General features: G+C 45.0%; 1 protein-coding gene across 1 annotated transcript in view; it reads right to left on the bottom strand.

Annotated features, from left to right (window-relative positions):
• The window catches only part of Alk (ALK receptor tyrosine kinase), a 735,816-nt gene that overhangs the window by 482,781 nt on the left and 229,163 nt on the right, over positions 1 to 23,872 (bottom strand). The window contains exon 3 of the mRNA XM_021185679.3: positions 12,447 to 12,611. Within this exon, the coding sequence (XP_021041338.1) occupies positions 12,447 to 12,611 (165 nt within the window). The remainder of the gene's footprint in view (positions 1 to 12,446; positions 12,612 to 23,872) is intronic.

The following is a 23,872-nucleotide window of genomic DNA, read 5'->3' as shown; positions in this document are numbered from 1 at the left end:
GGAACCAAACAAATAAAGGAAATATCATCAACAACAACAAAACAAGCCAGGCATGATGAGGCACATTTTCAAAAGGACCGTACTACCAAGCAGAGACAGGAAGACTGCTGGGGCTTGCTGACCACCCCGTCTAGCCTAATGGGTGAGCCAAAGGCACAGTGAGATAACTTGTCTCAAAACAAAACAAAACAAACAAAAAGGTAGATGATGGGATGATGGTAACTAGGAACCAATACCTCACATTTTCTTCTGACATCCATGTACACACAGGCACACACACACACACACACACACACACATACACATACACACACACACACACACACACACACACACACACACACACACACACCAAGAATAAAACTCAAGACTTAACAGAGGAAAACAATACTCCAAATGGCAGACCTGGAACCAAAGCCCAAGCCTCTTCCCTCTAACTCCTGGCCTCCTTTCCTTACTTCTTACAACTATGTCCCCTGCTACAGTCTGAATATAAAGTGTACCTACAGGTTTACCTGTTTGAACCAAGATCTCAGCTGGCTGCTTTGAGAAATTATGTAACCTTTAAACTGGAGTGTGTGTGTGTGGGGGGAGGCACTCTCTGGAGAAATTGCGTCTCTAGAGGGAGATACTTAAAGGCTCCTATCAGTTACGTTTCTGTGGCTGTGTTAAAACACCACAGCCAAAAACAACTTATAGAAGAAAGAATTTGTATTGGGTTATAGTTCCAGAGGAGGAGGCCATAACGACAAAGAAGGCATGGTGACAGGTGACTAAACCAGGAAGCTGGCTGCTCACGTTTCAGCAACACACAGGAAGCAGAGAGTGAACTAGAAGTGGGACAAGGCTGTAAAGTCTCTAAGGCCACCCCAGTAATATACTTCCTCCAGCAAGGCTCCGCATCTTAAAAAATTGTCTAGCTCCCAGCACCACATCTTATTTAAGTCACAACAGACTATATCCCAGCTCCATTTCTGATGCTTTCCCTCCAACCCCATCTCGCATGCTTGTTCTCTTATTTATTCTCTAGCTCCGGCTCCTGCTCCCTCTCCCTCTCTCCTTTCCTCAATCTTTCTCCCTTTTCCTTTCTCCCCTTCTTAGCCCACTAAGATGGGAAACTTATGACAAACTCCCTGAATCCATTGATAGGCACTGGGCCTCTGGCATGCCTCTTCCCTAGAAAACTCTGAGTCAAAATGAATTCTTGCTTTCTCTCAGACATCCTGTTACAATGAAGAGAAACAAAACTAAATATTCCCCACTACCCTCTGGAAAGAATTACATCATACCATAAAGAAAGGACATAAGGACCAGGAGATGCTCAGAAGCTCCCATCCCAGCTCTAGCTGCTAGACTGGTACCAGGATTAGAGGAGGATGAATCACAAATCATAGCCCATTGATGTGATTTCTCAAGGATCAGAATCTAAGACTCAAGGTCATCATGGCTCAAGAGACGAGGGGTACATTTCTTAAAAAAAAAAAAAAAAAACAACTAATGTGAGTTCCAGAACAGAGGCAAGAACAAGAGGCTGCATATCTACTTGGTGACATTAGCATTATTTGGAACCTTGCTAAATGGAAAAGTGACCATCCAATGCCCTTCTGGTAAGTCTGTAGGGACAAGGACTTGAAAACGAGGAAAGGATGTTTGCATTTCTGCTTAAATGCTGCACTCGGTCCCTCCGTGTGTTCATGAGCCCATTGCTCATTTAGTTTTGCAATTATCTTGGTTTGCCCATCAGAGATGAACTCTGAGCAAGTATCTGGTAGATGTAGGGATGTTCTGGACTTGTGAGCTGATACTGACTCACAGGACACTGTACTCTCCATCAGCAGAAGAGAATAAACAGTCTACTTAACCATCTGCTTGTCTACCTTAGCCCGGCTGGTGTCAGGGTCACTTTGGGATGCTGTGGAATAGAGCAATTAATATCACCTCCTCAAAATTCCAAGACAAATTCAATAGAACACTGTCTTGGGATTTCTGTTGCTGTGAAGAGACACCTTGAGCACAGCCACTCTTCTAAAGGAAAACATTTGACTGGGGCTAGCTCACAGTGTCAGAGGTTTAGGCCAGTATCTTCATGGCAGGAAGCATAGGAGAGAGCAGGCAGACATGGTGCTGGAGAAGGGCTGAGAGTTCTCAATCTGAATCCCCAGGCAGTAGGAAAGAAGAGTGAGCCACTGGGTGTAGGTTGAGTTTCTGAACCTCAAAGCCCACCCCTTGTAATACACTTCCTCCAGTAGGCCACACCCACTTGAATAAGGCCACACCTCTATGATCTTATGGGGGTCATTTTTATTCAAAACACCACAAATACCCATCTCCTTGGATTAGAAAGCCACAATGAGTCAATTATATTAGGAAAGCAATGTAGTACCCAGGTTCAAATCTGAATACTGCCTAAACAGGGCAAAGGAGAGCCACTGCTGACTGAGCTATCTAGAAGTAACTTTCCCTTGTAGACTGCTCTATTTCCTTACAAAACTCTTTCCTGAACAAGTACAGCTTTTTCCCCTTTATAAAATAATTTCTCTTGTGCATAGTATTGAACCTATTCTGTTTTATTTTTTTAACTTAATAATGGGTTTTGAATACTTCCCTATATTACTAATTACTAAATATATTTCTTCCTAAATCTTCTTCTCCTCCTCCTCCTTCTTCCTCTTCCTCTTCCTCCTCCTCCTTCCTCCTCCTCCTCCTCCTCCTCTTCTTCTTCTTCTTTTTCTTCTTCTTCTTCTTCTTCTTCTTCTTCTTCTTCTTCTTCTTCTTCTTCTTCTTCTTCTTCTTCTTCTTCTTCTTCTCTCCTCCTCCTCCTCTTCCTCCTCCTCCTCCTCCTCCTCCTTGCTTGCGTGTGTACAGGTGCCCTTAGAGACCAGAGGCATCAGGGGTCCCTGGAGCTGAAGTCACAAGTACTTTTGAGTTGCCTGATGTGGGTGCTGAGAAGTGAACTTAGCTTCTCTGTAAGAGCAGTATATGCTCTTAACTGTAGAGCTGTGTCTCAACTCCCACTAAATATATTCATATAGCATAAATGTAACAGCACAACAGCTTTGACATCCTATATCTTATTTAACTAATTTCTAATTGTTGGGTCCTGAAAATATTTCTACTTTTTCACCCTCATATGTGATTTGTAGATGAGCCAATAGGAGACAGTTGTTGTAGTTCTGTACCTTAGGTCTAAGAGTTACATTGCGGGGGAGAAAAATACCTTATGGCTTTAGTGCATCATTATGTTAATAGCACGAAGTCTAGATGTTATTTCCTGTCCTACCCCACCCCTACATCATCTCCTTGCCACCCCCCACCAAATGCAGATGCTGAGGAAGAGTCCTGGGTCAGTACCATTAGGTTATGGGAAGTGATGGAACAGAGGCAAACTTGGACTAAAAGCCTCCTTTAGAACCAAGGAAGGCCCAGAACAGTCAGTCACCATGGCACCACAGCACCTAGAAAAGCAGGAAGTCTCTCTCTCTCCATTGAAACAGGAAAGTGGCCTCAATGTGGCTACAACTATACTTCTTTTCATCTTAAAAAAAAACAAAGTCAACACCGCCAATAATATTACACAGCTGAGTGCAGGTAAAGGGTAAATGTATCCACAAGCACACACTCGCAACAATTTTATATCATAAAGGGGCAGGAAATACAGCAATGCTGAGAGCCATTGTCTTCAAATTGGAAACCATGGGAGATGGAGACAGAAGCCCAGGATGGCAGCTCAGGGAGTTGGAACTTGTGATTACTTGCATGGACGGCCCAATGCCATCTGAAGTCAGTGAGAACCAAGGAAATTTTCTGCTCAGATCCCTCCTCTGCAGGTCACATATTCTCTCCACTGCATTGTTCTTTTATTCCGGGTGGCTCACCACTCCTGACCGCTCCCACTGGTTCAACACCCTTCTAAAACCAGAGTTCTCTGATAAAGGCTGCACTCATACAGAGAAGGTGAGATATGCAGTTGGTGACTCTCGTTAACCAAGTGACCTGAAGGGCAATCACAGAGCCCTGTGGATTGTACCCTGCTAGACCTGCAGCCTGCACTAGAACATGGTACCATCGGGGCAGGAATGAGTGTATTCCCTCATGAGATAAAGCACAGTGATTCACCAGTTCTAGCTCTTCGCATCTGTCTTGTTGGCAGCCTGTCTGTGTCCACTGGTGACATCCCTTCCTTTTGTTGGCATGTGGAACTTGCCCTTCAGAAAGAGCAAAAATGAACTCGGGTAGGGCTCGATGGCCGAGGGGGTCACTGATGAGGTGTCAGTCAATCAGCAAATGGAGGCTGAAGGCAGAGACAATGAGCTTCACTGGAGGAAGGGGACCGACTTCTTCACTCTTGGCATGTGTCCATAACCAAAGCATCAAGAGTCAGGGCAACAGCACACGGCAGTTCAGCTCCCTGTCAGGCAAGAGTGGCTGGACTGTGAGGAGTGGGGTTATATCAGAGACAGGGGATCACTGTAGCTCAGGTAGCCAGGAACTTGTAATTCTCCTGTCTCGGTACCCCAAGAATCTATGAGTTCAAAGATTTACGGTCACCACAGCTTTCTGAAGTTTCTCTGAGGACTTTGAAAACCTTGGGGATAGGGAAATGAATTGAAGGAAAAATTAGAAATTCTGTTACTAACTATAGTCTCCTGAATCTAGCTCACTAGATATCCTGAAGGTTTGAGAACTCAGCCCATGGGTACAGAAAGACACGGGGTTTTCATGCCAACTTAGATATGAGAGGAAAACCCCATGCTCCAATGCCTATGAAAGTGAAGGCATTTAGAAATGTTTTTTTCCTTCAGAGATCCTGTCAGTGACTTGATGTCCAACTCTTGCCTGCCATATTCAGGAGAGGATCCATTTCTGGATTTGGTCTGCTCCAGTTTCTTACAGATCTGTAAGAACCATCATGGGAAGTCAACAGGCAAACAGCGGGGACTGAAGGGCTGAGAGGCTCCCACTCAGGTGTTAACAGAACTCTGGTTGTATTTAGAAGGGTTTGACTCTTTCCAGGCCTCAGGATGGCATGTATCAACCATCTGAAAACTAGGCTGCTGAGAGGATTGAGTTATTCAGAGCCGGGCTGACTCCACAATGGAGGACTGAGTTATTCAGAGCCGGGCTGACTCCACAATGGAGGACTGAGTTATTCAGAGCCGGGCTGACTCCACAATGGGCTACAAACTGGCAGTTTGGGAGACTAGGCCTAAGTTTCTGTTTCCCAGAAATGAAAATCTGGATCCAGGAACCCATGGTCAACCAAATACAGTGTGAGAAGCCAATCAAAGTATGCCTTGCCACCCTGAAAAGTCCCCAGAGCCCTGGCCAATCACAAAGGCACCCCATACCCCTGGAAATAGAGCCAACCAATCAAGGGAAAGAAAGATAAAAGTTACCCACTCCTGTCCTAACAGGCTTTAAATTCACCCTGCAGAGCACACACTTGGATCTCCATTCCCAAATGGGGAGACCCCTGTACGCAGGAAATTCTGCTGAATCAATGCTCTTTGCTCAAACTACTGTTTGAGTCTGAGTTCTTCCTTCAGCCATTATCAGACCCTTATACTGCCTTTTATGAAAAATAGAAGAATTTTAGTAGCAGCTTCCTGTCGAAGCTACAAATAAAACAAAGGTAAACTTGGGACTCAGAACTCCAGGAAAGACTCATGGTTAAGCCCACTCTTTATTTGTGTGCAGGAAGCTATGGAGCAAGGGAGGGGGCACTTAGGAATGGCTAATAAGGCAGCTTACATTTTTAAGCTGGAGTTCATAACAGAGACCCAAATGAAGTCCTGCTGGAAGAAGAAAAACTGCATTCTGTAACACTGGAAGTAGGTTTGCATTAAGGCATGCCACAGGCATTTAGAGTCAACCCCCCAACCTGATGATTCATTGAGAGTTTATTAATTTATAAATATTGTGTCCTATCAAAATGATCACTTTTATTATCTTACTGGTCTAAGCTGTATGTCCCATATCCTTCTCAGTTACAGGGACCATAAATTAACGTCATTTAAAATTTACACTCTTAGAGTTCATTACCTGTGATTGTTATTACTTGCCTACCTTTGCCTGGCCCATCTTTATCTTCGACGAGAAATATTGCAACATGATCTAAATACCATCCAACTAATAAATGTTCAGTTAAAAAAAAGATCAAACCCTAAAGGGCACGCCATTACTCCTTGTCATCAACACTGCAAGCGAGCATGCTCCCTCCGACAGCTGAAAAACAGAGACAGTGGAGACCACAGTGATGAGACTGCGGTGCTGGTGCAGACTGGAAAAGTCATTCACTCTGGTACCTTGAAGAGCAAGAGATTTCACCAGCCTCCTTCAGGAGGAGCAGCCCACTTTGAGGAGTGAGGAAGGGTATAGTGGATTGCCTTGAAAAGTAAGGAGAGCCATGGTTGGAAAAAATCTGAGCAGAAATCTCAAAGCAAGGAGGGGGGACAGTGATCGCACTTTTTTTCCGACTGGTCTGTGTTGTCTTAGTAGACTCTGATGGATAATCTTGGTTGTCAACTTGACTACATCTGTAATGAGCTAAAAATCCAAGACCCTGAGCCCTTCTGTGAGGGATTTTCTTGACTGAGTTTTTTGAGGTGGGAAGACCCATCTCAAATCTGGGCCTCACCTGCTGGTTGCAGTCCGTATAAAAGGACAGAGAAGAAGAAACTCTCTCTCTCTCTCTCTCTCTCTCTCTCTCTCTCTCTCTCTCTCTCTCTCTCTCTCTCTCTCTCTCTCTCCTCCTTCTCCTCCTCCTCCCTCTCTCTTTCTTCCTCTCTCTCTCTCATTCGTCTTTTTTTTTTGCCAGCTTCTCTTTCACTGGAAAGGTCATCTATACTGTTGGTAAGACATGCCTTAGCTGGTATTAGAACCTGCTTCTTTCTTTGGGATTCTAACATAGACTCTAGGTACCCTCAGGACTCTAGCACCGGATCAGGATTACTGAGACATCTAGTCTTGTGAAATGTACAACTACCAATTCTCAGCCTTTCTGTTGTGAGACAGAACATGGCCTGTAAACTGCTCTAACAAATCTCTCTCTCTCTCTCTCTCTCTCTCTCTCTCTCTCTCTCTCTCTCTCTCTCTTTCTCTCTCTCTCTCTTTCTCTCCTTCCCTCCTCCCCTCCCTCCCTTCCTCCCTTCCTCCCTCCTGTCTTCCTCCCCTCCTCCCTCCCATCAGTTCTGTTTCTTTATAGAGCCCTGACTAATAACAGTATTCTTCATTTGGAACAGAAAACAAGTGTATGTTCCTGGCAGTAGGAAATACCCCCACACTCTGCTGCAACATCTGTGTGCACAGTAGAGTCTGGTAAAACAGACAGGTATACACACAATGGCTTTCACTGTTGTTGCTTGTATCACAGTCTTTATAGGAGCTGCACACTGCCACATGGTATGAATAACAGCGTTTTAGAGAGATTGAAACTGACAAGCCTGGACTTAAAGATGGGTGTTCCCATCCTGGCCAAGTCATCTAATATACATGCCTTTGCATTCTCTGCATGCACTGACCCTTGGGATCAAGCTTCATAAAAGCATAAAGGCATCTGCTATGTGTTGCGCTACCAAGATTTCTCTCCCTCTCCTCAACTCCTTATTTAGTTTCTCATAGCCTTCCATGTGACTCGTATGGGCCCGAGATCACATGAAGAAAGACAGAGAAAGAGAAGCAGGTCAGAGGTCAGCAGTGCACAATTTATTGCCCCTGTTTAAACCATGTAAAAGGTCCTAACTTCCAGACACACACCCTATGACATCACAAAGTCTGTGGCATTCACACAGAGTCCAGTTGTTGTGTTCTCTAAATCATTGCATTGAGATCCAGTTAAAACAGGAAATATAACTTTCTAAAAAATCTACAGTGATTAAAAATATGTATTTTAAGAAACTGGTGTCCTTATTAGGATCTCTCCTGCTGTTGTAAAACTCAACAACCAAAAGTAATTGGAAAGGAAAGGGTTCATTTCACTGGATAAAGAAGCAGAGGCAGGAATTCAAGGCAGAAACCTGGAGGCAGGAACTGAAACAAAGGCCATGAAGGAACGCTGCTTACTGGCTTGCTCCTCATGGCTTACACAGCCTGCTTTCTTCTAGAACCTAGGACCACCCAAGGGTGGCAGAGCACACTTTGAGCTAAGCACTCCTACATCAACCACCAATTAGGAAAATGCTCCATAGGCTTATCACACACAGGTTAATCTGGTGGGGGCATTCTATCAATTTAGGTTCCTTCTTCCAAAGTAACTCTAGTCTATGTCAAATTGACATAAGACTAGCCAGTCCAGTTGGGTTTACAATCCAGAGATAATCACGGTGGTGGCTATTAATCAGAATAAACCTGGAAGGATGGTCTATGTCAATAGCACACAGGTAAAGGTGTGACTTATAATTATCTAAGAAATATACTCAAAATATTTAAGGAATTCCACTGAGGGTCAGGGGCAGCTCAGTTGCTATACTGGTTGTTGCACAATCATGAGACCGTCAATGTGATCTTCAGAAAGTCAGATATAGCAACACACCTATAATCCTCGTGTAGATAGAGTTAGGAGGATCCCAGGGGCTTACTGAGGTCAGGGAGAGATACTGTTTCAAGAGTCTAGGTGGAAGGGCTCCACCTTCGAGAGATGGCTCAGCAGTTAAGAGCGCTTGCCACTGATCTTTTAGAGGAGCAGAGTTCAGGTCCCAGCACTCACATAAGGCAACTCATAACCACCTGTAATCCCAACTCTAGGAGATCTAGTGCCCTCTTGTGGCTTTTGTAGGAACTGACACACATATGTACACACACACCCACACACCCACACACCCACACACACACACACACACACACAAACAAACATCTTGAGGAAAAGCTAAGCTGGGAAATAATTGAGGAAAGTCACTTGATGTCAACCTTGATGTCATCACTGCCCCCGACCCCCACCCCCATGTACACATAAGCACATACAAATTTAGGAGATTCCCATGAAAATTTAAACTGCAGTAAAATACTATCTCATTTGCTAGATGGGCAAAAATGACAAAGTCTGACAATACTAATAATTACTGAGGATGAAGGTCACAGAACGGAACAGTCACTTATCACAAGCGGGAGGGTATAAGTCGGTATAACCACTCTGGCAAATAGATCCACATTAACTAATGAAATGAAAGATGCATCCAGTATACGCCCTAGCAATTTTGTCTTTGTTATATGTTACCACGCGTCTCAGGCAGACACAACAGACATATGCAAAAATGCTTACAATAAATAGTGTTATTGGTGCTTATAAAACCCTGGTGATAGCCCAAATAGTCAATGGTCGAAGAGTGAAAAGAAACTTACCTTTGTGCAATCAATTCGCAAAAGGCATCAAAACAATAGACCAAAGCTACATGTATCAGAATGAACAGGTTACAGAATGATGGAATGATTCCATTTATATTTTAAAAAATGTTCAACATCCTTAATCATCATGGAAATACAAATCAAAACAACCCTGAGATTCCACCTCACACCAGTCAGAATGGCTAAGATCAAAAATTCAGGTGACAGCAGATGTTGGCGAGGATGTGGAGAAAGAGGAACACTCCTCCATTGTTGGTGGGATTGCAAGCTTGTACAACCACTCTGGAAATCAGTCTGGCGGTTCCTCAGAAAATTGGACATAGTACTACCGGTGGATCCAGCAACACCTCTCCTGGGCATATATCCAGAAGATGTCCCAAACGGTAAGAAGGACACATGCTCCACTATGTTCATAGCAGCCTTATTTATAATAGCCAGAAGCTGGAAAGAACCCAGATGCCCCTCAACAGAGGAATGGATACAGAAAATGTGGTACATTTACACAATGGAGTACTACTCAGCTATTTAAAAGAATGAATTTATGAAATTCCTAGGCAAATGGATGGACCTGGAGGGCATCATCCTGAGTGAGGTAACCCAATCACAAAGGAACTCACACAATATGTACTCATTGATAAGTGGATATTAGCCCAGAAACTTAGAATACCCAAGATATAAGATACAATTTGCTAAACGCATGAAACTCAAGAAGAACGAAGACCAAAGTGTGGACACTTTGCCCCTTCTTAGAATTGGGAACAAAACACCCATGGAAGGAGTTACAGAGACAAAATTTGGAGCTGTGACGAAAGGATGGACCATCTAGTGATTGCCATATCCATGGATCCATCCCATAATCAGCTTCCAAACACTGACACCATTGCCTACACTAGCAAGATTTTGCTGAAAGGACCCAGATATAGCTGTCTCTTGTGAGACTATGCCAGGGCCTAGCAAACACAGAAGTGGATGCTCACAGTCAGCTAGTGGATGGATTACAGGGCCCCCAATGGAGGAGCTAGAGAAAGTACCCAAGGAGCTAGAGGGAACTACAACCCAATAGGTGGAACAACAATATGAACTAACCAGTACCCGGGAGCTCTTGTCTCTAGCTGCATATGTATCAAAAGATGGCCTAGTCGGCCATCACTGGAAAGAGAGGCCCATTGGACACACAGACTTTATATGCCCCAGTACAGGGGAACGCCAGGGCCAAAAAGGGGGAGTGGGTGGGTGGGTATGGGGGACTTTTGGGATATCATTGGAAATGTAAATGAGGAAAATACCTAATAAAAATTTAAAAAATGCAGATCTAATAAATGCTTTGTGTGTGTGTGTGTGGGGGGGGTCACACACTTAGGTGGCTCGGCCATAAAGAAAGATAAATGAGTGATTCACATACAATACAGCAGTAGTTACTCGCAAGGGTCGAGAGATGTCTGTGGACTAAGTACAAATGTTTGTACACCCGTGCGTGCGCGTGTGCGCGCGTGCACACACACACACACACACACACGCACGCAAAGGAAGACAGCATTTGGATTCTTTGGCTTGGTGTGGAGAACTTAGATCGTCATCTGTAATTTGTGCGAACATGTTATAGCTATGTTCTGTACGTGCAAGATTTCATAATGCAAAAGGTTCAAGTTGCTACATTTCAGCTCAGATTTCTTGACTTAGTGGTTTTAAGAGTACTTTCTAGAATTTCTTTATAGACCAGTGTGCATTGCCCAGTATAGAGTGATTTTCCTACACATGAGACATCAACATCCAGGCAAGGGCAGCTTAAAGCAGGGGTCAACCTCAAGCAATCTGAAAATGGGCACAAAAGCAGAAAAGGGAGTGCAGAAGACTGTGCAGAGGGGAACAGTAGCTCCTGGGCTTTTTGTGGTGAGACGTTGGAGGATGATGTATCGTACACATCCAAAGGCATTGATTATTGTGTCACCTCTTTCAGTCCACAGGAGTCCTGCCCCTGATAGGCTCTGTAAATGTATGAGCCCGTGATAGCCATTCTTAAGAACTTGGATACAGCACAGGCTCTGATCATAGACTTTTGCTACAGACTGAAACAGGATATTGTGGAAAGAGCCTTTGCTTCGAACGCATCATGGTAGGCATCTAGACCTGCTCATGAAATCCTAAGCTGTGAGCTTGGTCCAGTCCCTCCCCTCCTCAGAGTCCCAGCTTTTCCCTCACTAACTTTGAATCCAACAGGACAGTGAAGGATGACAAGTCCCACTAACGTCCAGTAAATCCATTCCCATTTCAGTTTTCATTTCTTCCTGAAAACCCAAAACCCACGCTTGCAAATGTAAGGAGCTGCAGAGTTTTCTGTGTCCGAGGAATTGCAAGTCTTGTGGTTTGATGTGGAAACAGATCAGAAGGCTGGAGTGAGGCTTAACGTTTTCACAGCTCCCTGTAAAAAAAAACTCTCCAAATATGTAACCAGTACCACGAGTCCATGTCTGCTCTTCGGGTCCTGAAAATTTTGCAGGCAATATTCATAAAGAGCTCAGGACTGCTGAAAGCATCATGCAAAACAAGCATGCGCCCTGAATATTCATGAATGAGGATGAAACACACATTTAACCCAGTTGCACGGCACCTTTCCCGTTAAGATTGGCAGATTCAGCAAATAAAAATGCAGAACACACTTGAAGTTTTCCATAAGGTTGGGATAGGTTTCGGTGCGTGCTCTGAGCATCACCTGAGACATACCAAAAAAAAAAAAAAAGAAGAAAAAAAAAACCTTCAAAAATTCAAATTGAACTGAGTAACTTGTGTTTTCTTTGGCAACCCCATTCCAGATAGGCAAACAGATCAACATGTTATTTAGTTATTGTATTACCTTGGAAAATCTATGTTTCTATGTTGAAGAGTTCTAGAGTCATACTTCTATAACTTGGTAAGTGTAAAGGGCTGAATTCCTTTTAAAATTAGACTCATGTGTTCCACTATACATGGGTCAAGGAGCCATGAAGAAAGAGATATTCAAGGTCTATTTCCAAGGAGCCAAGCCTGTGCGGGGCTGGGAAAACCTCTTTGTTTCAAAGTAATTAGGACTCTGAGCCTTGTCCTGGCCTACCCAGGACATGGTCTCTTACCTCTGGGCATCTCTTGAGAACGCTCTGCCTCTGGCCCATCCAGCAAGTTCATCCTCGAGGCCTCCTCGGAGGGCACATGGCGCCAGGACCAGCTCTGATTCCCGTGGTTGTGAAGGGGAGGAGAATATTCCAGCTCACATGGGAAGTCAAAGCTGCACTCCAGACCTGCAATGACAGCAAAGGTCAGTGAAACAAGCTGTCCCCCAAACAGGAGCTCTGCCCTCCCCAGGGCCAGCCTTCACCTCATCCCCTGTCCCTGCCTGCCCAGGAGGAGCAAGATACAACTCCATCAGTTCTACAGGCTGCTGAAAGGAAAGAAATTATTCCCTTCCTATAGCTCATATTATAGGACAGTAAGAGTCTGGGTTTGCTGAGGCTCCTGGGAACAGGAAAACATCTTCACTATGGGTGAGCACAGCCGGTCTGAGTAAGTTCTGTCTGAATTTGAGTCTGCCTCTGGTGTTTACCAGCTCTCAGGCTTTCATTTTCCTCCCCCTTGTTCACTGGGAGTGATACAATAAGCCTTAAGTAGTGTGTGTGTTCAGGAGGAAAAGCAGGCAGGCCCTGCTGTGTGCTGTCTGACTGGGAAGTCCCTGATTGAAGCAAACCTGCATGTTGCCCCACCCTCCCCACCTCCCTTCACCTGTATCTCTGCCACAGTGGGGACCACACTGTGAGGAGCCTGGCTTACTCTCTCTTGAGAGAGCACGAGGGTCAGCCACTGAGTATGGAGACACAGGGAAGGGCAGGTGGAAGCCTTGCCCTGAGACAACTGTGTTCCATGTGGGCTTCTGTAGGGGTAATTCCCACCACACAGCCAAACTATCTAAGTTGTGTTGGGGGGACTCTAAATTACACTCATTCTGGGCTAAGCAGTGTATATTCATCTCACATTCAAGACACATGGCCTCATGGCTTCTCTTTTCTCTGTCTTCACTGTCTGGCATCTAACATGGCTGAAGGGCTTTGTACAGGGCAGGCTCTCAGAGCATGCTTATGGATTCACAGAGCATGTCCATAAATAGACTTCATTCAGCCACCTGCTTCTTAGCCTCTTTACCCACCCATGAGGCTATTAAGAAAGAGAGAAAGTTGCATGTAGCAAGAAAAGAACACTGGACAAGGACTGTTGGGGAACCCACAGTCCAAGCTGACCTAGTCACTTCTCAGGTGTGGACTTTGTTTTCTGTGTCAGTATAACAAAGGGTTTACAGACTAGGTGATTCTAGTGGTAAGCATCAAGTGAAATTGGCCCTCCACCTTTGTCACTGATTTGCTGGTGACCTTCTAGAAGTCATTTACCCTCTCTGGGCCCCCAATTCCTCAAACAGAAGATCTTGACCAGATGTTTCCCAAAGTTCTTTCTTCATTTAACTTTGTTAAGATTCCAAAGTCCTTGCTCTTGGAAGGGTGATTGCTAATTTAATCAATCAATCTCTGGCCATGCTAATGGGTGCTAGCTCCCAATTAACATTGGTGCTTTTAGACAGCTGCTTCTGGGGCCATGGTTTCCATCTCCAAGATATGCCTGGTATTGGGGATTTCAGAACGTAGCAGGGAAGCGGAGCTGATTCTGGCACAAGCAGCCAGCCGCTGTGAAGGTCCTGTAATCATACAGCCAGCTGCTGGAAGGTCCTGTAATCATATCCATGGGCAGCTGGCCCTTCCCAGGAGTGGGACTGAAGTAATTCCCATTGACACAGCCAAACTATCTAAGTTAGAGGAGGGAAAAAAACCTCTCAATTACACTTCTATTAAGTATCTTTCTGCTTCTGGGCAATGGAGATTTATGTTTTATGTTTCCCAGTGGTTCTGTGGTAGCTGTATCCTTTGGTTTTAAGGTTAATACTACTCGCCCTTTCATGGTGCAGACAATTCCCTTTATAATGTGCCTTGCTTGTATTGACATGCCACTTGATGCCTTTGTATCTGAACAGCACTGAAGATGCTCAGTCTGATTCTGAGGGCTGCCGCCATGATGCCTTGCCTGGTATGCGTGGTGGAATTATTTCTTTTGTTAATTTCTCTTTCTCTCCATGTTTTTCTCTCTCTCTCTCTCTCCCCCTCCCTCCCTCCCTCCCTCCCTCCCTCCCTCCCTCCCCCATCTCTCTTGAAAGGCTCTCCTGTATCCCACACTGGCTTCGAGCTTGCCTACATAACTAAGAATGTGCTGGAACCCTGATTCTTCCATTTCCCCCTCCCAAGTGTCACGATTATAGTATATATCACTGCTCTGTGTTTCTGTGGCGCTGGGGAGCACAGCTAGGGCTCTGTGCATCCCAGGCAAGCACTGAAACAACAGAATCTCATCCCTAGCCCCTTGTTCTTCAACACTGCCTTCCTTGCCAGGCCCTTTGCTTTGGTATCAGAATGCCAGGAGGAAACTAGCACTATGTTTGGTACTTGGCAATACCAAAACGGCCCTCAAAATGAACAGCATGGCAATTACTCGTGGCTTCCGTAGAGAGGGTCCAAAGTCTCCAACCACATTCGTGAATGTAGAAGAATGGGAGGGGAGAGAGAGCTGCCGCCTACCCAACAGTGATAATTACAGCTGCCTCAAAGTTTCAGTCTTCACAACTGTCATCTACTGCGTCTACTCTTCTCCAACTAAAGCTTTTCTACTTGAGACGGAGGTGAACTGTGCCAAATAAGACGCTGCCTGGCAAATGTGCCTGCGTGCATATTAGGCGAACAGACCACACACTGAACACCATCACTTCTGGGATGTCTGGTCTCTGGGGAGTGTGCTAATCTACTGTGTGGGGGTCAAACCCTGCCTAGTCCAGCAGGCTATGCAAATGTCCCATCATTCAGTGGATTTGTTTTGAAACTTTTGCTTGGAGGCAGACCCCCTTTAGCTATCACAGCTGGGCTTCCTGGCTTTAAATAGGAACGAAGTTAATATTGCTGCTCATTTTGAGGTGAAACTGAATTGGATTTTTCTACATTCTGATTTAATTTCTTATAAAACATTGAAAAACAGGTTGTTTTTTTTTCTTGCTTCTAAACCACCTTTAATATCTTTAGGCAATAATATCATTTTCTCTAACAGCATCAGGAAAAACTCAGAAACTTGAGCCTTTTCAAAGGTTCTATATATAGGGTACATCTTAAGGACCTCTCTTTTGCCCTCTTTTGACTCAGGGCCTATGAGGCAGGAGCTACACCCTCTCACAGAAAGTATTCAGAGGGATCAATGGATTCATCAAAGTGCTCAGCCTGTCACTGGCCAACACAGGTCCACACCCAAAAGAAGAGACACCCAGTGTGTGCCCCTTGGGTTATCTGCTAGGGACCATTCTCAGTGCATCTTTTTTCTGTCATTGTTTTTAATCTACAGAGCAACACTGAGAAGTAGGTGGTATTCTTTCCTCTATAGATGAGGTAACTGAAGCTCAGACGTTCTCTTTCCCTAAGATGACAACACCCGCTCCTAGGGAGAGCCAGGAGACCCAAGGCTGGAGTGTGATAGAGGTCCAGGGTTCCCCCCCCCCTCCACAGCTTCACAATCAAAGACCATAGGCTAAGACCAAATTAAGGAACTTCTGAATGTGCTGGCTAATTTCTGTTGTTGACTTATCACAGTAAGCAGCAATTGGGGTGTTCGTGAGGCACACCTTTGGGTGTGTCTATGGGGATGATCCCAGAGGGAAAGAAACACTGAGAGGGAAGATGTGATTAGTAAGGGCAGCACCACACACTGGGGTCCTTGACTGAACAAAAAGGAGAAATTCTGCAGAATAGCAGCATTCACTTCTCTCTGCTTCATGACCAGAGTACAGGGTGATCAGTCACCTCAAGGTCCAGTGGCCACCAAGTCTTTGCTTCCATGATGGACCATATTCCCGTCAACCCATGGGCCCGAGCAAACCTTTCTCTCCTTACATCACACCTCAAGTTTTTAGTCCCAGCATAGAGGAAAGAAGCCACTGAAGACGCCGTGGAGATGGCTGTTCTTTGACTCAAACTCTGTTAACAGTTAATATCTCCAGAGACATTTATTGCTCCTCAGTTTCAGGCCCCTTTACAGTGACCATGACTTTCAGAAGGATCCAGAGGTCTCAATCTTACTGTATATATCCATTTGGTCTATGAGAAGCTGACCATTGAAAAATGACAAGCAATTATCACCTGCCAATTAAAACTATAAAAGAAAGAAAGGGAGGCACTATTCCAAACTGCTGAGTGTGCAGCTACAATCAATCACTATTGTCCAATACTGTATTTTTCTTATCAATCCTTTCAAGGAACAAAGATAATAGAACCCTCTAGAAATGATCGGCCTGCTGAGGAGAACACAAAACTCAAGTCTATAAAAATAAGTAAGGCATAGTCATGGTGGCTCTAGGACCTTCACAGGACAGCTAGAGAACCATGGCAGGGCTATGTTCTCTAAACCTGTGTTTCTGCATTTGAGACAGTAAGAAAAGGAGTGTCCTCTCCCCACCACACTTGTCATCTCTGGGCCTAGACTCCAACTCTGACTCCTCCAACTCCTCTGAGTCCTCCGACTCCTCCTCCTTCTTCTTCTTGTTTTTTCGAGACAGGGTTACTCTATGTAGCCCTGGCTGTCCTGGAACTCACACTGTAGACCAGTCAGGCCTTGAACTCAGAAATCCGTCTGCCTCTACCTCCTGAGTGCTGGGATTAAAGTCATGCACCACCACGCCCGGCTCTCCCCTCCAGATTCTTAAAGACTCATTAAAGGAGCCTCAAGAAAATTGTATAACTGGTTAAAAATGAGCTCTGTCTCTCTCTCTCTCTCTCTCTCTCAGTCTCTCTCTGTCTCTGTCTCTCTCTCTGTCTCTCTCTGTCTCTCTCTGTCTCTCTGTCTCTCTCTCTGTATCTCTCTGTCTCTGTCTCTCTGTCTCTGTCTCTCTGTCTCTGTCTCTGTCTCTCTCTCTCTCTCTGTGTGTGTGTGTGTGTGTGTGTCCTGAAACGTACCAGGAAAGGGGCCACATCTCAAAACACAAATATACTAACAGTAAGCTCAAAACAATGCTTGAGTGTGAAATGCTGTCCTGTGAGAAGATGTACAGTAACTGCTCTGCACCACCCTGTAGAATGTATACCTGGAGGGGGTGGCAATGGGTGCCTACTCAAACATCTGAACTGAGGGGGGAATTCTGGTATCTAGCAAGTGTGAGGCTGACAACAGCAAACAGCCATGCCTGAGGCATGTGCCTCAGAAGCCAGCCACTGAGGTGGTAATAGAGCTTCCTACCCAAGCCACAAACCAGGAAAAGACACTCGAGGAGCAGGGTTCCCATGACGTCTGTGACAACACCACACAGTGGCAACAGGGAGACTTGGTGTCTTTAGACACTGGATTTCCCACTGGTTGGGCTTAGGAAATCCATCAGTCCTCCTTTGTATCCAGATGGCCCTCAGGACCCCCAAATGGCCCGCTGTGTCTCCTAAATCTTCAAAGTTGTAACCCAGAGATGTTCCAAAGGCTTTCTAAATCACCTAAAGCTAAGTTGAGTCAGGAAACAAGAAACCAATCACGTTTACTTTTCAAGACATTATCTCAAAATCAGCCATTTTCTAGGTGACCTTGGACATATCAGGAGCTTTAAAGAGCAACTGCAGCACAAAGTGAAGCAAGTATTGTAGAATTAACAAGAAGAGACGATGTCAAGCTCGGGGCCCCGTGTCATTGACCCTTCCTCTCTGTCAAGACTGTTTCAGAACTCAAGCTAGCGGTCATCCGAGGATCTTGCCTCTAGGACAAGTTGCCAATAGACTTTAGAAGATTGCTAATTTGCATCACCAGGCCCATCTTAATACAGATTTCAGTTTATCGTGAGGAATAGTCTTTAGGTAGGGATCTAGACACCAGGCTGAAGAAGGTCGTGGCAGATGGCCCTTTTTAGTATTATCTCTCATAGCATATGACAGGTGGTTTTGTTTTTAGTAACAATCCCAGTGCCAGAGACTATTGGAACATGGAGTAAGAGACATTTGAGGTCAAAACCTTTTCTTTCATTGGACAAACCTGTAGACCCATGCAAGGGAAAGACATACCCAGAGCCATGTATGGCACTGGTCAGAGTCCCTCACACGATACAAAAGGCATTTTCCTTGCTTAGTGAGGGCCTTTTGAATGGTGCATCTCTAGGGAGCACTAAGCTGGAGCTAGCTGAATGTCAGAGCAACTGACCACCAGTTTTCATTTCTCCTAGCTCCATTTGTCGGGACATCTATCTGGGCTTATTTGCTCCATGGCAAAGTCATCCCAGTGTGTTCCTGATAAATCTGCTTCTGTGTATTCCATATGAAAGCACATGAGGTGTCAGGCCATTGGCCTTTAGGAACATCTGGATCCTATGGGACAGTTCACTGAGCAGAGCAGGAAAAACTAGCATTCTTTTTTTTTTTTTTAGTTTTTTTTAATATTTTATTATTACATATTTTCCTCAATTACATTTCCAATGCTATCCCAAAAGTCCCCCATACCCTCCCCCCCACTTCACTACCCACCCATTCCCATTTTTTTTTGGCCCTGGCTTTCCCCTGTACTGGGGCATATAAAGTTTGCGTGTTCAATGGGCCTCTCTTTCCAGTGATGGCCGACTAGGCCATCTTTTGATACATATGCAGCTAGAGTCAAGAGCTCTGGGGTACTGGTTAGTTCATAATGTTGTTGCACCTACAGGGTTGCAGATCTCTTTAGCTCCTTGGATACTTTCTGAAACTAGCATTCTTAAAACTCAATCTTTTAGGACTGTGCCCAGCACAAGGAAACTCCCCCAGCAGCTACCGATCTTGGGACACAAGCCAAGGTCTCATTTTCTCAAGAGATCTGTCAGAGCCTCTCTACTGTAGACCCTACTACAGTTACTGAGGACTTTGGAGTCCATCTGAGATGCAGAAACTAAAGCCAGAAGCATTGTGGGGCTTGCCAAGGGATGCACAGTGGGTGGGTTGCAGAAATGGCACTAAAACCCTGTTGTTCTTATTATAATTACTTAAAGCTTTGGGTAAGAAACAAACAAAGCAATAACTTATACAATTAGGAAAATTCTCAAAACTCCACTGGTGTTTGGTGTTGTTGTTGTTTCTGGAATAAGCTGGCAAAGCCACACATGGCTAGGTTTCAAATATCTCCCAATGATGGAATAGTTCAGTTCACCTCCAGGAAGGCTTTTAGGGTTCTCTCAAACTAGGCGCTCTCTTCTGCCAATAAACTGCTCTTTGATGGTTGCTGGAAGATCCCTGCTGGTGAGAAGGTCTGTTCATAGGCCAGAAGCTACAGTGAGAACGGGCTGAGAGAAAGCACTGGGCTGGATGGAAAGGGAAAGCACACACACCCCCCCCCGAGAGTTCCTGGAAAGGCTTCCAGCACTGTAACAACTGGTCTTGCACTTTTAGGCAGTTCATTTAACCACTTGAGGCTTGGCTTCCTTATCTATGCACAGGGGAGCACATTACCATGAATGACGATGATTAAAATATTGTATCTCCTGTGAACACCCTGAGCTCATATATGGTAATGAACAAAGATACGCTTTTTCACCTGTTTGTGTGTGTGTGTGTGTGTGTGTGCATGTGCTCATGCACAAGCCCACATACACATTCTCGTGTGTGCATGCACACACATGCATATCGGTATGCATGCATATGAACGTCCTAGATTGATGCTTGAAATAATCCTCAGTTTATGTTATACCTTATTCAATGGGGTAGGGTCTCTTAAAGCCACCACTCACAGATATGGCTAATCTCAACTTGCTGTCTTCCTTCTGTGCCTGGAACTACAGGTGGGCTGTCACAGCCATCTGGCATTGATGTGGGTCCTAGGATCCTAACTCAGGGTCCTCACAAATTGTGTGCCAAATCCTCAACCACTAAGCTATCTGCTCACTTCAGGATATCCTTTCTTAGCTGTGTGGTAGATGGTCTTACTACCTTGACTTCTGTAATGCAGACATATCATGTTGTCCTCCTTGGGGGAATGAACTGAGTTGACTTGATTTGCACGACTCAAGAAGATGCTGGCTACAGTGGGAACCCCTTCCTCTCTCCCTGTTCTATATCAACACCTGTGGGTGAGAGCCTCCAAGGGGTCTAGGGAATTAATACAAGAGTCTTTCAAGGCACATATTCTGCCTGATGTCAGGCTATGCAAATATAAAACTCACCTTTGCCACTTGCCAGCTATGTATTTCGGAGGAAACTGTTTACTAGCATTTGTTCTTGGCTTTAGAAAATGGTGATTAAACAGAGACAATGTCATGGAACTTTCATGAGGAAGCATACGCTCCAAGTGCATATGCTGGATATCTGGTGTGGTGATGTGCACGGTTTGAGTGATGTGCACAGTTTGACTTTACATAATAGTGGGCGTAACTTTGGCTGTGGATAAAGTGGATGTATGTGTGCATGCACACGCAAATACATCCATGAGCAAGAGGGAGCCCAAAGTTAGTGTTGGGAATCATTCCCCATCACTCTTGCATCCATTCCCAGAGACAGAGTCTCTCAATCAAGCCGAGAGCTTGCTGCCAGGGCTAGTTTTAGGAGGGTACAGTGGTCAACAGGAGCGTTGGATGCCCAGTGCTGAGAGCAAGGCTGTGTCAAACCTTGTTTCAGTCAGGAGCGTGAGGGGAGGAATGATGAAGAAGCTCATAACTCAATGCTTCCTCTGGAGACCTTAATAGAGATCATGCAACATCATGCATCCCATTCAATCTGCATAAAGCTCTCTTTCCTGGTCAGAAAATGGAGCCGTGAAATCAACAATTTCAATTTTCTTCTATAACGACCATGCTAAGACTAATCTCCCCCTTTGGGAAGGTGGCCAAAGCAAGCCCACTAACATGGCTCTTGCCAGCTGGGCAGCAGGAAGCTGGGAGTTCCTCCTTCCACCCTAGGCTTAGATGATTAAGGACTGCTACTTCCTCTTCTTGGGTAATTTCCTAAAGGGACACTTGGCCCACCAGTCACCTTTGGTATTAATCCACCAGCTGTCATCAACATCTGGTGACTCACTTCATAACACTAAATACCCAACCTGGTCCCTCTCCACCCCTCACTCACATTCACTATTCATTTATTGTGGGGCCCGGGAATTTGAAATCATCCACTTCCTTCCCATCACCCCATGCCCTAGAATACATCTGAGAGCCAATCACTGAATTCAAGACATCTGTTCTGCTCACAATCAAGTGCCTAGAAGAAGGGCCAAGTCTCCTTCAATCAATCAATTATATAAACACAGCCTTGGAGGGGGGGGGAGGTGTGTGAGTGCACAGAGTGGTGGTGGACAGGCACAGAAAGATGAATTCTCATTTCTCTCATCTGTGGTCATCACATTATTTCAATCTATACAATCTGAAGGTAGCAAAAATGAGATTCTGTCCTTCATCTCAGAAAAAAAAACATTGTAATTAAAAATTACAGGCATTCTAAGATTAATAAGGTCAGTTTCCTCATGTTATAAAGGGAAACTGAGGCATAAAAGAGTCGAGTGACTTGGCCATGGTAGCATGGACTTCAGTCTAGAAGTTAGAAGGCTGAGTCTTGAGCCCAGATTGGACCTGCAGTGATGGTGCAGTTTCCAGGAAGAGTTCATGGTGCTTGTTCTCTGTGAGTGTGGATGTGGGTGGAGTGGCAGGTCTCAGACAGAATAAACAAGAGTACAGAGGACCCGGTGAAACCTTAGCGGCCTGAATCACCAGTCACTATGGATCTTTGTAACAGAGATGCTTGAGATGAGAACCCTGGAGAGCACCTCTGAGCCATGGCATCCATGGCAACAGGAGAAAGCTGGCAGACACAGGAGACCTGAGAAGACGCAACACACTTCTTCCTCTTTCTGCTGTGTTCCTAGGGAAGCAGGGACTGCTGAGGGTTGCAAGCAAGCCTGAGGCTTGCCAGCTGAATACCAGACTGCCCTAGCGTGTATACTACCTGTCGCAATACCAGCAACCCAGCTGACGAGATGGGCTTGCCAATATCTAACTCTTAAAGTATGCAGACTCGGTACAGACATGGGGATGCACAAGGAAGCCAGGCAATATGTGCATAGCATCTTGACGGCTGATAAGATTTCCACATATAGTAATGGAGTTATTAGGAAGTTTGCTGAGAATAAAGGATAGAACAAGATTTGGTCTGGACAGGGAACTATCATTACCTAACAGTATAGTTGTGTGAGTTTTGAAACCATATTACATCAGGTAGTATCATGATTAAAGATAGAAATACTTTCAGGCTGTGGGAGGCCAAACGAGACATTCTTGAGCTTTAAACACAAAGCTTCCAGCAGGTCTATCTATGACACCAACCCCCAGGCTGCTGCTCTCACAGAATGGGGGTCAGGAAGCATGAATGATGCACTCATTCTCTGAGCACATTCAAATCATCCATCACAGTAACCACACTAGCGCTGCCCCTAGGAATCGTGAACGGTGACAATTTTTAAAATGTTTAATATTTCTGAGTACTTTATACATGGGCACTCCCTCTACATGACCCCCTTGCTCCCTCTTCCTTGAGCTCCTCTTACTCCTCCCAAATTAATAATCTCTTGTTTAAGTATTATTGTTATAAGCATACACATACATGTATGTATATGTGTGTGTATAAACATGTATATATAATCTATTGAGACTTAACTTTCCTCATATATGTATGTATCTAGGGCTGACTTCTTGGGATTGGGATTTTCATAGGATCTCATCTGACTCTCCCTCTCCCAAATGGCATGAGCCACCTGTATCTCTTCCTCTAGGGGAAAAAGGGACAGAAAGAAAGACTAAGAGAAAAAGAAAGAGAACTCATAAGAATGGGTGCTGCGATATAAGTGACTCCCCTTTCCCCACTGTTCTCTACTTTGCCTTTGGACCGATGTTGGGAGACCAGGGGGATGACCCCAGAAAGGGTTAAAGTAAGAAACATGGAAGCAGAGAAAAGACCCATGACTCTCAAGCTTAAATGCCAGTGTGGTGACCCCCGCTGGAATCACTAGGTTTGGATATGCCCTAGGTGATGATGAGACACCTACATTAAGCCTGGCATGAAGCTCATCTGCATAAGGAGGCTACTGTTGCACCCTGTAGCAGGTCTTCCCGCAACACACACCAGGGCTGACAGACACCCACAGTGTACAGATAATGAGATGGGTAAAGCAATTGCTGGGGCCGATACATGAGGAATTCTGTATGAATGCCGACAGCAAAGGAACCATAGCCACGCCTCTGCTGAAGAGAGCTAAGGTGCAGGCTTTTCCAAGAGGCTGCCTAGGTTTCTTTCAGTCTACACTTCGCCACTGTCCTGTGGATAATACAGTCACCTCTGGGCCTCCCGTCTTCATCTCAAAGATGAAGCTATTCAACCAGACAGCCGTGGGCCCTGATGTCTCACAATCCCTATGAATTTCTCACTGATGAAATTATTCTAGTCATGTTTCTAAACGG

This window comes from Mus caroli, unplaced genomic scaffold, assembly GCF_978045245.1.
Source record: "Mus caroli unplaced genomic scaffold, Mus_caroli_1 scaffold_18, whole genome shotgun sequence".
Taxonomy (NCBI): domain Eukaryota; kingdom Metazoa; phylum Chordata; class Mammalia; order Rodentia; family Muridae; genus Mus; species Mus caroli.
This window is presented reverse-complemented; position numbering and strand designations above follow the sequence as displayed.